The 14,372-nt window shown below is 29.5% G+C and overlaps 1 protein-coding gene across 4 annotated transcripts in view; it reads left to right on the plus strand.

The window, feature by feature from the left end:
* The first annotated feature begins 4,994 nt into the window (after positions 1-4,994).
* LOC108690758 (GTP-binding protein RAD) overlaps positions 4,995-14,372 on the plus strand; it is a 37,899-nt gene continuing 28,521 nt past the window's right edge. For 2 of the 4 annotated variants that reach the window (XR_001931910.1, XM_018198211.1), the window contains exons 1-3: positions 4,995-5,216; positions 8,856-9,488; positions 11,652-11,918. Coding sequence is in view for 3 of the 4 variants with exons in the window: in XM_018198211.1 (XP_018053700.1) it covers positions 9,230-9,488; positions 11,652-11,918 (526 nt within the window). In the remaining variant the exon portion in view is untranslated. The remainder of the gene's footprint in view (positions 5,217-8,855; positions 9,489-11,651; positions 11,919-14,372) is intronic. The other 2 variants (XM_018198212.1, XM_018198213.1) reach the window with 2 other exon arrangements.

Below are 14,372 nucleotides of genomic sequence, written 5' to 3' on the forward strand. Positions count from 1 at the left end.
ATTTGGAAATAATAAAACGAGCAAAATACATGAGCTGGATATTACTTTGCCTGTCAAAATCCTTTTATCCAAATAAGATCTACTTTTTTATCCTCAAAATTCTAAGATGAGGAGAAAAAGTTCTTACTTCTTTCGACTCTTTATTATTAAAAAAAGCAATATTTTTTTAAAAATATAATAAAATTTAGTAACAGTTTTAACTTCTCAAAAATTTATTAAATTATCAATTTTATTTTAAAATATTAATTTTAAAATAATATAATACTTTACTGTTAACCGCCACCATTTTATTTTAGTAATTGAGTAATTTATATTATATTAAACCAAATGAAATAAACAAAAGGTTGAATGAATTAAACATTCGTCGAATAATTTGGACGATAATTATACATCGGTTTCACGTTTATTTATGCATTAACTTCTATCTTTATCCTATATTGACCTTTATGTACATGCACTTAAGACCGTTTACGCAGGCTACGTCAACATGACATACCACTTATGTTTCTAATACGCACGATAGTGCATCTCTGTGTGTCAACGTTATCAATAGCTCTTGTAGAACCGCATTCGATGCGACATCAGGTATATTCGTTTACCTTGCAATCAAACGCTCCCTTTGTTAAGTGTATGCCGGGTTAAAATACAAGATGCATTTGACAATAAATTTAAATGTATTACTAAAATAAATACATAATTTATTTATAAAACGTATTTCATTTATCTTAATCCTTATTTATAATGGAGGAAATCTTAATTAAACGAAGTTAATCTAAAAGTTTGGTAGTTTATTACAAAAAGAAAAAATGATAAGAAAAAATGATAAAAGAGAAAGGTGTTTATAATGCAGTACACGGAAAAAAACAGCTGAAAACTTCACTAATTTAGTAAATCTACAGTCATAATATACAGACAGTCAATTTTCTATGTTAAAGTAGCAAAGTTGACTGAATAATATTAGCGATTAAATCATCAAATCTTCTTAATTATAGATTGAAGTAAGTTACAGGTTGGCTATACCAATTAATTTTTTTTCCATATATAAAAATCTATATATAAAAATCTATATATAAAAATAGGTACATGTTTAAAAATAAATTTGATATGTGTTTCGTAAATTTCGTAGATCAATTCCATGATTTGCCATTTTCAGGTTCACAAAATTATCATTTGATCATCATGGACAATCAATTTCGAATGTTTTATTTCTCGTTTTAACATGATTACAATAAGATCTTTCAGAGAAGATACACAGGTAGATGTCGGCAAGGCGCGTCTTTTTTGATTGACAGACGTGCTATGGGAAAATCATTTGATACAAAGTGTCGGATTGGCAATGATAAATGAGATTTCTGACACAGCAATACTTTCGGCTTTGCTGGAACGTACTATTGTCGGTTTTTAAGAGGAAATATAAATACACTTATCGCGCGAATAAAATTGTAGCAAACAAAAAGTCAACGATAAATTTAATGCGACTTTTGCAGCGGTGTTAATTCATTACTTAGCTTCAATAAAAAATTGATTTTTTTATTTTTATGCTTTTTATACGATGAAAGTATATCTGCAGTATCAAATGAGAAGTTGGCGTTTTAGTATATCAATATTCGATTTGTTGCATTTATTCACTGATCAGTTTTAATTGGACTCGATTCATGATAATGTCTATCTTACAATTAACAGGGAATATATCAAATATATTTGCCGCAGATGCTCGGATCTGTGAATTAATGAAGTAAGCAATTCTCTGAACACACACATATACACACACACATACACATTCCCATAGCAACTATCCGCAACGGATGGCATTTGCAATTAGGACTACCTAATTTCGAATGTGGCGCACCACGATTAGATTGTGCGTGTTGAATCATCAGATAGATTATCCCGCTGACCTGTAAGGAATTATTGTTCAAGCCACTTTGTACACGTGCTTTAGTAATTTTTATGATTAAATATGGAAATATTTGATATGTAAAATAATGTAACATAATTTTTATAAAACTAATTTTGAATAAATTATATAAAAAGCAAGTTAGTTACAAACAGTTTAAAGAATTTATTAATCAACTTAAAACATTTATTACTACAGAATGGAAATTCTGCAATGGTTTGCAGAAATCAAATTTGATTACTGAGCAAATGGGATCTCGGTTGTAAACTCAACTGCAAATTCAGTTAAACTCGTCTTTTAATACAATAAAGGAGAATTGCAATGAACATTGAGAAGTTTCGCCATGAACCATGTTGAATAAATTTTACTGACAATTCGTAGTTACACAAGCCAGAAATTATCCAAAATTAATAATCGCATTTAGCTACGTCAGTTTAATCATACTGAACGATTTTTTTCTTTATTCACTCTTTCAGTGGCTATGTACGAATTTACTGTTTATTTAGATAATCTATACAAACGCGACCTTTTCTTTCTTTAACATTTTATATGTACTTATATGCATATATCTTTAGCTGGACAGCTCGACAGAATATCCTTGAGAGAAAAAGTGTTTTCAGGGACAAAAAAGGGAGGATGTCAGGGCCCACAAAGAGGCCAGAGGAGAGTGGGAGCGAAGAATCGTATTGGTGTAGGAGGTTGATTCGGTTTCGTCTTGAAATAGCTTTAGACCATTTCACAAGTCAAAAATATACCGTACGGCGTTGAGTCTAATGCTGGGTGAACGAGACAAAATGAGATGAAGAGAAAAATGCAATGTCGGTGAATAATAAGCGTTTCTTAGGAACAAATCTTGAGTTCGATTCCCTATTAATTGTAAGATAGATATTTTTTTATTTAAAAATTGGGTCCAATTAAAACAATTGAATGGACAAAATGAGTTTTATATCATGCGAACATTTTTCCAAATTATGTAGATTGTAGAGTAAATAGTGCTATTATTCTTTCTTCATGGTATCGCTTAACGACATGGTATCGCTTAATGACAAAAAGGAAGAAATTTAATGTTCTGGATGAACTTTATGATTCTAAAATGTGTTTCGTCAGCAAGTCAGAAATCTATCACAAACACTTTTCGATTTACGATACACAAATTTAGCCTATTATTATTTTTAAACTACATTCTGTGATTATTATTTAATATTTATTACAAATCTGATAATATTCTAATACAGATATAAAAATTTATTAAATTAAAAAATTTTAGATACTTGTAAGAGATTTTTGTTTAGATATTTGTAAATATATTAAAATTAAATCTAGGCATTTAGAATTTTTTTAAATTCTTAGAATTATAAATATATAACAACAACTTGAATCGATGAAATATATTTCCAATTGGAAAATTATATTTATCCAAAACTTTGAAGACTTGTTATCTTGTTTTGATGAAAATCCTCATTTCTTAAATTGATAATCAACGTTACAATAGTTTAGAATTCTATTTTCGTTTGTTGAAGCGCATATCTTCTTAGAATTTTCTTTCTGCTTGACACATGACGCATTGTGAAACTATATGAAACTTAAAATATGTAACTATTTTGTATAAATTTTTAAGAGTTATATGTTCTGTTTCTTTGGTTGCTTTATATCGGCCAATTATATTAAATAATCGTAGAGAATTATCAACTTATTAGATAATTAATGATTAAACAAAAGAAACCTAAATAATAGTATATTTTCTCTCTCTTTTTCTCAAGAAAGTCACTTCTATTTTATTAGAACTGACTCAGTTTATTGGAATGGTGACTCAGTATATTTTATAATTAAATACGCTGACTATGTAAACTAAATCCTGATTAAGATTTAAGCAAATAGTTTGTTTATTTTGTTTATATGTATAAAGCAAAGTAGATAGATATTTTCTCGAACAAGACAAACAGTGCCAACGTGGGATAATGGTGCCAGAGCGATGACTTTCCTTTGAAACGATTTAAAATTACACTTCGCAGTAATTTTCATGAAAGCTGACATGAGCCAGCTTTCGTGGATCTCGTCATCTATTACCGGAATTTAAACAGGTTGGTGTTTAGAACGAACACGTCATGCTACGTCATCGGATCAATTTAGAGATAGTAACATAGAAAATCTGATAATCGTATTATATTTGCCGTCTAAGAAAATTTATTAATTTATAAATATGTGTACAACATTATTTTACATGCATACAAAAATATCCACCGATTTAATCGATGCTGTGTTGAATAATATTAAAAGTTTAAATTTTTATAAGATAATAATTTTATAAGATAATAATTTAAAGTAATACAAGATAAAATCAAATTTAGTAATAAAATAAAATGTTTTTTATTTATGCATATTTTGATTACAAATTAACTAATTGAGAACCTTATTTAATTTGTGAAAATTGTAGTATAAAGATTAATACATATAATAAATTATTTTATTATTCGATAAATCGTAATTTTTTTATGTTATTAATCGACGTTGATAACAATTTATTAACTTTTATTTTCTTCAGAAATTTACTCCGCACATATTCTAAATTATTCAAAGTCGAAAAGAAATTTTAGTACTTTATTTTTAATTCAATAGTTAGCAGATATTATTCTAGATATATTTTCTAAAGCTCTAATAGCAAAGAAATTTTATGGTAAAACAAAATAATGACTTTTTTTGCTGAGAAATTGTAAGTCACGCAAAGTTAGTGCTGCCGATCTAATGAAAATGAAGTTTTTATTGAGTTATAGCGCATGTCATTTGTAAGGAGTTAAAGCGTGAAACTTTCTAGACTAGCATTTCCGCTTTCTAAAAGTATTCATTTCCTTTGGTTCATTTCTCACACATTGATATTGCATTCACTTCTTTTAATTGAATTTAAATAATTAACGTACAAATATTTTTTTGATGAAAGATTCCGTGTAGTTTCTCTGATTGATTCTTCGGAAAGCATCTCATTCAACACGCATTCAACGAATCGCTAAAAAGCCAGATAATTGGACACGCACCAACTTTACCGTCATCTCTTCGTCGTAGTTCTCATCGTGATCTTCGTTGTGGTCGGCGTTGAGGGCGTGCAAGAGAACCGACGCCGACGCCTAGCGTCGGTTCTCGCCCTGGGAGCCGCCACGACGCCGGGTTGCCATCAGTGTGCCGCGCATCGTCGGACGTGCATTGTGTCGGTCGTGTTGTGCTCGTGAGTGAGCAGTCGAGACATGTGATTCGAGTCATAATCGCAAAAAAGGATGAAGTAGAAAATGATAAGGAGATATCTCACAGTCGTAGACGGCCTAAAGTGGTAAGGATCGATCATTGCGCGCGACATTTCGATCCGGAGAGATCTCCGAATTCTAAATCGGAGGAGATAAGAGTAGGCATCGGTAACATCTTAAAACAATATCTTGAGACAGAGAGACGTGCGAATATACTCTCAATATAATTAGTTAAAGGGCAGAGGTTACCGAGTTTATCGAAAAAGAGGGATAATTACGGACGTGGCAAGCTCTTGAAGGAGTGAGATACGGAGATGAATATATGGGGGGACAGATTGGCGGAGATGTTTATGCTTCTCCATAGAAGATTTATGTGAAACATTATCTATAATTAGTCGTCGGAAAAAATAAGTCTATCAGGAGAGCGGAGTGATTATCGCACGGAAGAAAAAATCCGATGCTCCGACTTTGAAATTCTCGAAGGGCGCCCGGTCTCTCTCTCTCTCTTTTTGTTTTGTCCTTAATCCTTCCGTGGTGAGTTAAATAACATTAAATAGTTAAATGAAAAAGTATACTGTTAGTATTTTAACGGATAAATAATTATTGTCTCATAGCTTCTATTATAATAAAGTATTATACATTTTAGATATTTGAGAATCATGAATTAAAATTGTATTATTATTGTATTACAGAAAAATTGTATAAAATTGTATTACAGAAAAATTAAAATTATTTTGAATATTTATTAAAAATATTAACAAACTAAATTAAATTGTCATTACGCCAATTAATGCGATATATTAATATAAAAATATTTTATATTATATTTAATGCAAGCGAATTTAATTTTGCATCTTATTTCAGTGAATATTAAGAGAAATAATATTGCTTATTTGAACATAAATACATATAGTTTCAAAAGAGTTATTTAAATGAATGTATCATATTCTATTCACACAAGTTGATGATGTTTCAAATTTGATCTTTCTGTCTCTTTATCTTCGAAATAAAACATTACATATTCTTCTGAAAAGAGATTTGATATTTGGGAAGGAAAACAAAGATATTCGAGCAAAAAAGAGTTTTACACACACACACACACACACACACACACATCACACACCACACACGCACACGCACACGCACACGTACACGCACACGTACACGCACACGCACATGCACACGCACACGCACGCGCACACGCACACGCACACGCACACACACACACACACACACACACACACATATATAAATAAATGATTTGAACTTATCGCAGAAGGGTAGAAAACACAGAGAGAAGTTACATTTCATATATTTTATAAATATTTTGAAATATTACGTGTACAATATTCATTCCATTTTCTGTAATTTAGATTAAATCTAAATGTCCAATAATTGAAGAAATTATAGAGTTGAATAAAAATTGTTAAAAATTCTGATAGATTCAATTAATACTTCATGTTGGGTTCAAGAGAAATATGATTAAATAATGTAAAAGTGATTACGTTGTTGTACGTGTAAGAAACAGGAAAACCATGATTATTTAAATTATTTATACATTTATACATACAGACAAACTAATATAACGAACTTGACTTATTACTTTTTTAGTATATCTATGTCATAAACTTTAAAATTTTATTCATTATAACAATAATACAATAATATAAAAATAATAAGACATGAGAAAGAGTATCAAAGATTTTAAGAAGGTAACATATTACTTTTACACGATAACTCGCAATTTCGATATAATAATGTGAAGTTATGTATGAAGTTATGTTGCGTGAATACATAAAGCATTTATGCAGGCTATCGATTTTAACATATAATGTCGATGAGGAACTCGTAAGACCTTTTCTAACTCCTGTCAGAGGAAAGCTTCAGTTTCTCTACTTAATCCTGTAGTCTATGATAAACGCGTCCTCGCGTGATGTATTATTTCACAAAGGAAACACCTTACGACAGAAGTGCTTTAAATAAAGTCCGTTGCAACATCGCATTCGTTGAAGATATTTCCTTGTCATTGTTGTTTTATGCCCCTTTTATAAACGGAAACTTGCGATACTTGTATTGTGATAATAGCAGACGTAAAATAATCCTTTATGTGGATTCATCTTTTTTAATTTATTTATAATTGTGGAAGAGTAGAGGAGTTTGACAAATTAGAGCAAAATAATGATATAATATCTGAATAATATATATTATTAAGGTAACGCAAAGTTGTATTTGTGAGTTGGACTGAGCTTGCTTTTGTCGACACTCGATTATAGTTGCCAGAACATCTTCACGCGCTGATATCTTCCCGATATATCACTGTTCATTCTTCACTAACTTCGACAGCTTCGACAGTCAACAGAATTGTCTTTCAACTATGCCGAGTCTGAAACTTCGGATGCTGCCAATTGTATTCTTGATATTGATCTATATCCTTTTTAATTATAAATGGGCAAGACATTTTTTGATTGTTTAAATTTTGTAATTAAATTTGTTTAAATTAGCTTTAAATTGATTAAGTTAATTTTAAAACGTGAATTTATATTAAGAAGGAAATATTAAATATAATATCCTAATACTTAGCATTTTTAATTTTTCCGTTTCTTTTTTAATTTTTATAGTTTTCACAAGATTTTTTAACATCTAGACTTTTTATTCTTCTTCTTTACATTTGTTATCTTTGATTTCTACTTTTTTTCAATTCACTGTATTTACACATAAATATATGTATATGTATGTACGATATATAGTGTATGTAGACTTGTATAAGTATTCATAGTGTGAGTTTGAGCTTGGATCCATGGATTTACTAATTGTAAATCAAATGATCGTCTGGCTCAGTCATTTCGGCGGAATATAATTTTTAATGAAGCTTTTAATAAAGCATTTAATTAATACATATTCGTTTTTTTTATTAATAATTGTTATTTATGGAAAAAATAATATTGTAATTACTTGAATTTTAAACATACTTAATTTTTGAATTACTAAAAATGAATTTTTTATAAATTAACTTTGATTAACTGAAAGTGCTGTAAGTATAATAAAATTTTTAAAAATACATTTTTATTTATAATGAAGTATTTATTAAATTCAGATTTAAATAAACATTCATTTTTTTAATCTTATTTAACAAATTTATAATTGAAAGTATAAGCCAAATTATTTAAAAATAATGTTTTTTAATATATAATAAAAGTGCTAAAACCTTCTAAAGTTTGAAATAATTAAAAAAATGATTATTTAGAATATTTAATGTCTTCTATGAGTGTGAATATTTAAGAAATAAATATTCACAATTTAGAACATTGTATAATTTTTGTATTTATACAAGCTTTCAAAGTTTTCGTGATCGTGTATGGAATAATTGAGGCAATAATCAACGGGGTGGATCTAATTAGCTTGCGAGTTCACCTCCGATAGAATAACGACGGGGGGAGATACAGCACAAAAAAGAAAACATAGATGTCAGTTATATTACCGAGAGTTTAGGAGAGACGTAATTTGCCACGGCCGTAATTACTCTGATTATATCATTCGCGTGCACGAAGCCAAAAGAAAATCTCATATTTTATTTGTAGAGAGTTAAGAAGAATGTGTGGGTTCTCTTCGGAATGAAACAAAATCGATCATTATAATATTGGATCTATAATATCCTTATTTGGATATCCTGTAGAAATTTTTCTGAATTGATATTTTTTCTGGTAATCGAATTCCACGAATGGAAGGTTTGCGACATTTGAAAAGACATTCCGGAAATCAAACACGACCAAACATTTCCTGCGAAGAACGTCAAGTCGGAAAGAAATCGTGCACAAACTTTTACGAACGTTTGTATTTAAATGTGGAAAATTTACGGTAAAAAAGTGCCTGATATAATTGTAATACGAATCAATATAATTTGTGTTTCATTATAAGTGAAATATAAAAACTTTACAAAGTCGTAGCAGGATTCGATATTAATCCATGAAGAAGGACATAATAACCGAGAAAATTGTAAAAGATAATTAATATAAGACAAAAGATCCGAGTGAGGCGGGGGGGGGGAGTGATTAAGCTTAAGGAAGGGAGAGATAGTAGTGGCTGCTTGTAACTTGAAAGAATGGCGGAAAACTCTTTTCGCCGGAAAACCAGATCGGCTTCGATTTGTGCCCCAGGATTTTCCAGCATGGAACAAATGTTGGAAGCTATGCCACCCTCGGGAGCTCGTGAGAAAGAAAGAGGAGAACGAGAAAGAGATAGTGGGAGCGGAACGCCGGATGGCAGTACACCTACGAGGAGACGGAGACCGGCTACAAGATCCCAGAGCGCCCGTGTTTCCGGCGGAAATAAAAGCATCCGACGCCGAGCCGCTGCTCAAGGTAATGATAAAACGGCAGGAATGGGAAATGAATAAGTAATTTATTCGTTGCGCAGGTGGGCTTTTACAATCCGATTGAGACTTGTATTTAATTCCCAAAAGGATTCAAAGACTCGAGAATTTAAAGGATTAGATTAAAATGAATAAATTCGCTAATTTCTGAACTCAAGTTTAAACAAATTTTAAGATTTGTCGATTCTATTCTCCAAAGGCTCTCACTTTGTACATTTCTTGCTTTCCTTAATTCGAGGATATGTAATTATTCATATGTATGAAAATTTAAATTGTCAAATCGGTTTGTGCATCTTCAATTCTTTCTCAATGATGAACATTGTTAGCTGAGATCTCGAGATACGTAAAAGTCAATTTTGTGCGACAAGATTGCATGGTGTGGTGACCGAACGGTTCGATAGTGTCTGATAAGCTCATAGAAACGTCATAGATGACGTACGATCCTTCCTGATGAAAGAGCAAAGTGTATCGATATCGCACCGGCAAATACGCTGAGTCTAGCGAGGGTTCTTGAAATCATTGGCGGCCGTTATTCTCGGACATGGATTTAGCTAGTAGGTCACTGACAGTCCAAACACGTCTCACGATACATTGCAAAGATATGTATTGCGTATCTTTGCAAGCCTAGAAATCAGTTTCATCATTAAATACGTTAGCAATTTCGCCGTTTTGAATGTACATTGAAACACGGAAATGTATTAATAAAACTAGGATTAATTAGAGTGATAATTTGTGTTGTTTGTGGAGATGTAATGCAAGCAAGACTATTAAATTTTAATTAAGAGAAAAAGAGCTAAAATTTCAGTATAATATGTCAAGAGAGCGGTAGAAATGTATAATGTGTTTAATAAGTCATTGTTATTAAAATGTTTATTCAAATAATTAATATTTTATTTGATATTATAACAAATTATCTAATATTTGAAAATATATATTTTATATAAAATTATTTAAAATTATCGAAGATGTTAAAATTACGAAAATGTATCAATTAATTGGATCGTATTGCATAAATTATTAATATGAATTATTATTTATTTACAATAAATAAAATAAAATTAGTTGTTAAATTAAGTATAATTTTAGGCATTGGATTAAATACAGCTTTAATCCATTGTTTTAATATTACAGATGCGGAAAAATCAGCTTCTGTTTCAAAGCTTCTTTCTTTGAAAGTTCTAATTGTAATAACATTGGAATGTGAAAGATCCTATTCTCTTGAAATTGATAAAATGGGAAAATTTGTCTGTTCAATAAACTTAGTGATTAAATAGAGCAAATATTCGTAAACGATTCTAAGTTCACTTCTCTTTTCTTTTCCGTGTCGTTTAATTTCATTTCCAGGTTATATTAAATCACTTGACTTTCCACGCGTCGACTTTGCGATGTAATAGATGTAGTGCCTTTGAAAAATGTTCTGTTCTTTGCTTTACTCTCAAGCACTTTGCTGATAAAAAGCTCGGTTGGCATGCGGTCGAAAAAGATGTTTTTTGTTCTGTCTTATTCATATTGCCAATGATTCCCTTAAAAAATAATTTTATCATTCATTAAAATACATTCATATTTTTCCTGTTATAAAATCTATTATTGTTACATTACATTGTAAAATATTGAAAATATATTTCTGGAAAAATTAAATTTTTTTATTGACAAAAGCCAGTGCTCTCGATACGAGTACAGGTATTTCACGTTTTTGTATAAAATGCATGCACATATATAATTCGAAAACAGAAAGATAGCTTTAAAATAGTAGGTAAAAATTATTAAAATTATTAAAATTTTTAAATGTTCATTAAGCAATACGATAAATTTTTTTGTTTATAAACATTTTTTACAAGTATAATTATATTTTAATATCTGTTATAATAATTATTTTATACTTTTTATACTTTTTATAATTTTACTTTTTATATTTTTTATAATTAAAATCTTGATATTTTATAATAATATTATATGATAATATTATTATAATGATATTAATATTATACAAAATTATTTATGCACGTACATATATATATATATATATGCAATATGTGTTAGTGTGAGAGTGATACATAGATATCGTTATTGAAATCCGTTTTATATATTTTTGACGAAATCTGTTTATTTATATTGAATGATGCATTAATATCTATAATCCTGTCGCTTTCAGCGGCCGCTCATCATCATCATCATCATCATGAGGGAGCCAGTATGAAGTCAGCTCATTGCAGCAGCGAACCCAGACTGACTGAGAATGACGTCAGTCCGGGGATCAGGAGACGAGGGAGTCGAAGGGGACAAAGCATGCACTATTCGCATCAGAGGAAGAGCAACGCCTTCCTGGATGTGCCTGACGTCTCTTCTCAGATACCACCACGGGAGGAAGGCGAGGATGAGGATAGTTACAGACTTCGTAGCTTCAGTCTCACCAGCAAAGGTCAGAAATAGCTTTCTCCACCTTGTAAACGTAAACAATCATAAAAAACGATTTCGTTTCTTTCGCAAAATTGCGGGGAAAGCTTTGGTGTCGATCACAACTTGCATGTGATAGATAAGAAATGCAAGTATACTAGATAAATGAAGTGAGAGAGAGAGAGAGAGAGAATAGACAGTCTATTAAAGATACGGCTTTTAAAAAATAAGGTGACTTTTGAGAGATCTAAGGTGGAACAAAACAATTAAAATAATAATAATAGGTCATAAATTTCTAACAGTATAATCAAAATTTAGAAGTCTTAAGTATTTAATTGAATAAATATTTTACAAAATTGTAATGCAATGACTACTAATTTTAAAAATAACTTTGTATATTGTCTTAATTATTAATGATCCTGCATTCTACGCGGGTCTATAAAAATTTAAAATCTTGAAAAGGTCTTGTAAGATAAATGTTGAATCCATAGATAATTAAATTTTTAGATTTCCCGAGAGATGTTTTAAGATTTCTCGAGAAGCATGCTTCAGAATTTTTAACTTCTGAGTAGGTGGATTTGACGATCTATAAAGTTTTTTACAAGTTATAACATTTTTGAGAGAAATATATTTTAGATTGCAATATTTAATATTTGAAATGCTTTTAGCGGTTTTTTAATTAAATTTTGTATATCTTTAATTTTTTTAATTCTTTATTTGTTGATTTTCCGAATATTCATAATTTACAGCAAAAGCGATGTGAAACTTTTTCGGCGTGTGTGCATTTCACTCTTTTGCGGCGCAAATTATTAACAGCTTCTAGTATTGTACAAACATTCTCAATTTAGTATTAAAGTATCAGTAATGTGGGTAAAGCAATTGTTGAATTTTTCGATAGTTTTATAACGGTTTCGACAAATTGATTATCGATTAACCTGTTTTTAACAATATTAAATTAACTTAATAAAATATCGTTTACAATGGATTAATGGTTACATGTTTCTATTTATAATTACAATTATTTATTGGAATTTATTCATGCATTAATGGAATTTGTTATATTAATTTATAATAAAAAAAAGGAACCAATATTATTTGAACACGTAATTTAAATTTATAGCGAGCAAAAATAATTTTGCTCAAATTACCAGGTAGTGTGTCTCAGAGAGATTAAGTATTCTTTCAAACTTTAAAACTTTGAAAACTTTTTTATAATTATAAATTGTAAGAAATTAAAGTATTTGATCCCATAATTGTAATAAATTTCTAATTTAACTACACTTTTTTAAGTTCATTTTAAAATAAAGTTTGAACTGAATGCTTCGAATATTTTTTGAAATAAATAAAAGAAAATAATTTTGCTGATGATACTAAAACTATACATCGAGGAACAACATTAATTTTCTATTTAATCTATTATTTTCTTACATTCAGACAAAATTTTGTAAAGTTTTAAATGCACAATAGCATCATGGAATTTGCAATTCGATTCAGCATCCTTTTTATTATGACGATAATATTTTTCATCACAATTTATATAGGAAAAGAATGAGAACAAAAATAGATTTAATCGAAATATTTCGAACTGTGTTTTTTTGCGCTTCAGCTTCACGTGTGTATGTACTTCGCGAGAAGTCTTGCCAGAAATACACGAGTGTGAAAGAGATTCAGTAGGGGAGAAACCAGTGAAGTCGAGATAAGCAAAAATAGAGCGACTATAGTTATGACGTCGCCCTGACTCTACCACGAGGCTCTAAACTTGAGTTCGATGAGTTCGATGAGTATGAGAATACAAAAGAGAAAATCATTTACACTCCGTCTAGAGTTATTGTGTTTTATAATAACGCTTGTTACACGAATAGAGAGAATATGTGGTGCTTTCGGTAACATTAGCGATAAGGTTGATATTCGAAATATCTCGATATGTGGAAAAATTGATTGTCGATCGGCATTATCGAATCTTCAATTTTATGGTATTATTATTGTCTTATTGTGGTATATATTGGTATTATTATTATTATTATTATTATCATGACATCGTCAAGGTTATTTAGTCTCTAGATGATATCAATTAAGCCTCGATTAATCATGGATGATTGCAACATTAAAAAAAATATTATCATTAGATTGATGTGAGCTAATGCAGTGTCGTGAAATAATTTTTCTTGATAGGCTATTACGACCTTATTGATATTTGTTGAAGTTGAGGCTTGAACACATTATCTGTATGTATTATCTATTTTTATATAATATATTATATATAGACATACTTGATATGTATATATACATTTACTATATATATATCTATAAGTATACAATAGATATATTTTATATATATAGGTGTACTTAATATCTATTATTACATTTACTTGACTATTTATTATTATAATTTATTTTGTATAAAACTGATATTTTAATAATAACAACTTTTAAATTAAATAATTAAAATTCTAAAAAGTTTTACTTTCTAAGTAATCAT

Source organism: Atta colombica, unplaced genomic scaffold (genome assembly GCF_001594045.1).
Source record: "Atta colombica isolate Treedump-2 unplaced genomic scaffold, Acol1.0 scaffold35, whole genome shotgun sequence".
Taxonomy (NCBI): domain Eukaryota; kingdom Metazoa; phylum Arthropoda; class Insecta; order Hymenoptera; family Formicidae; genus Atta; species Atta colombica.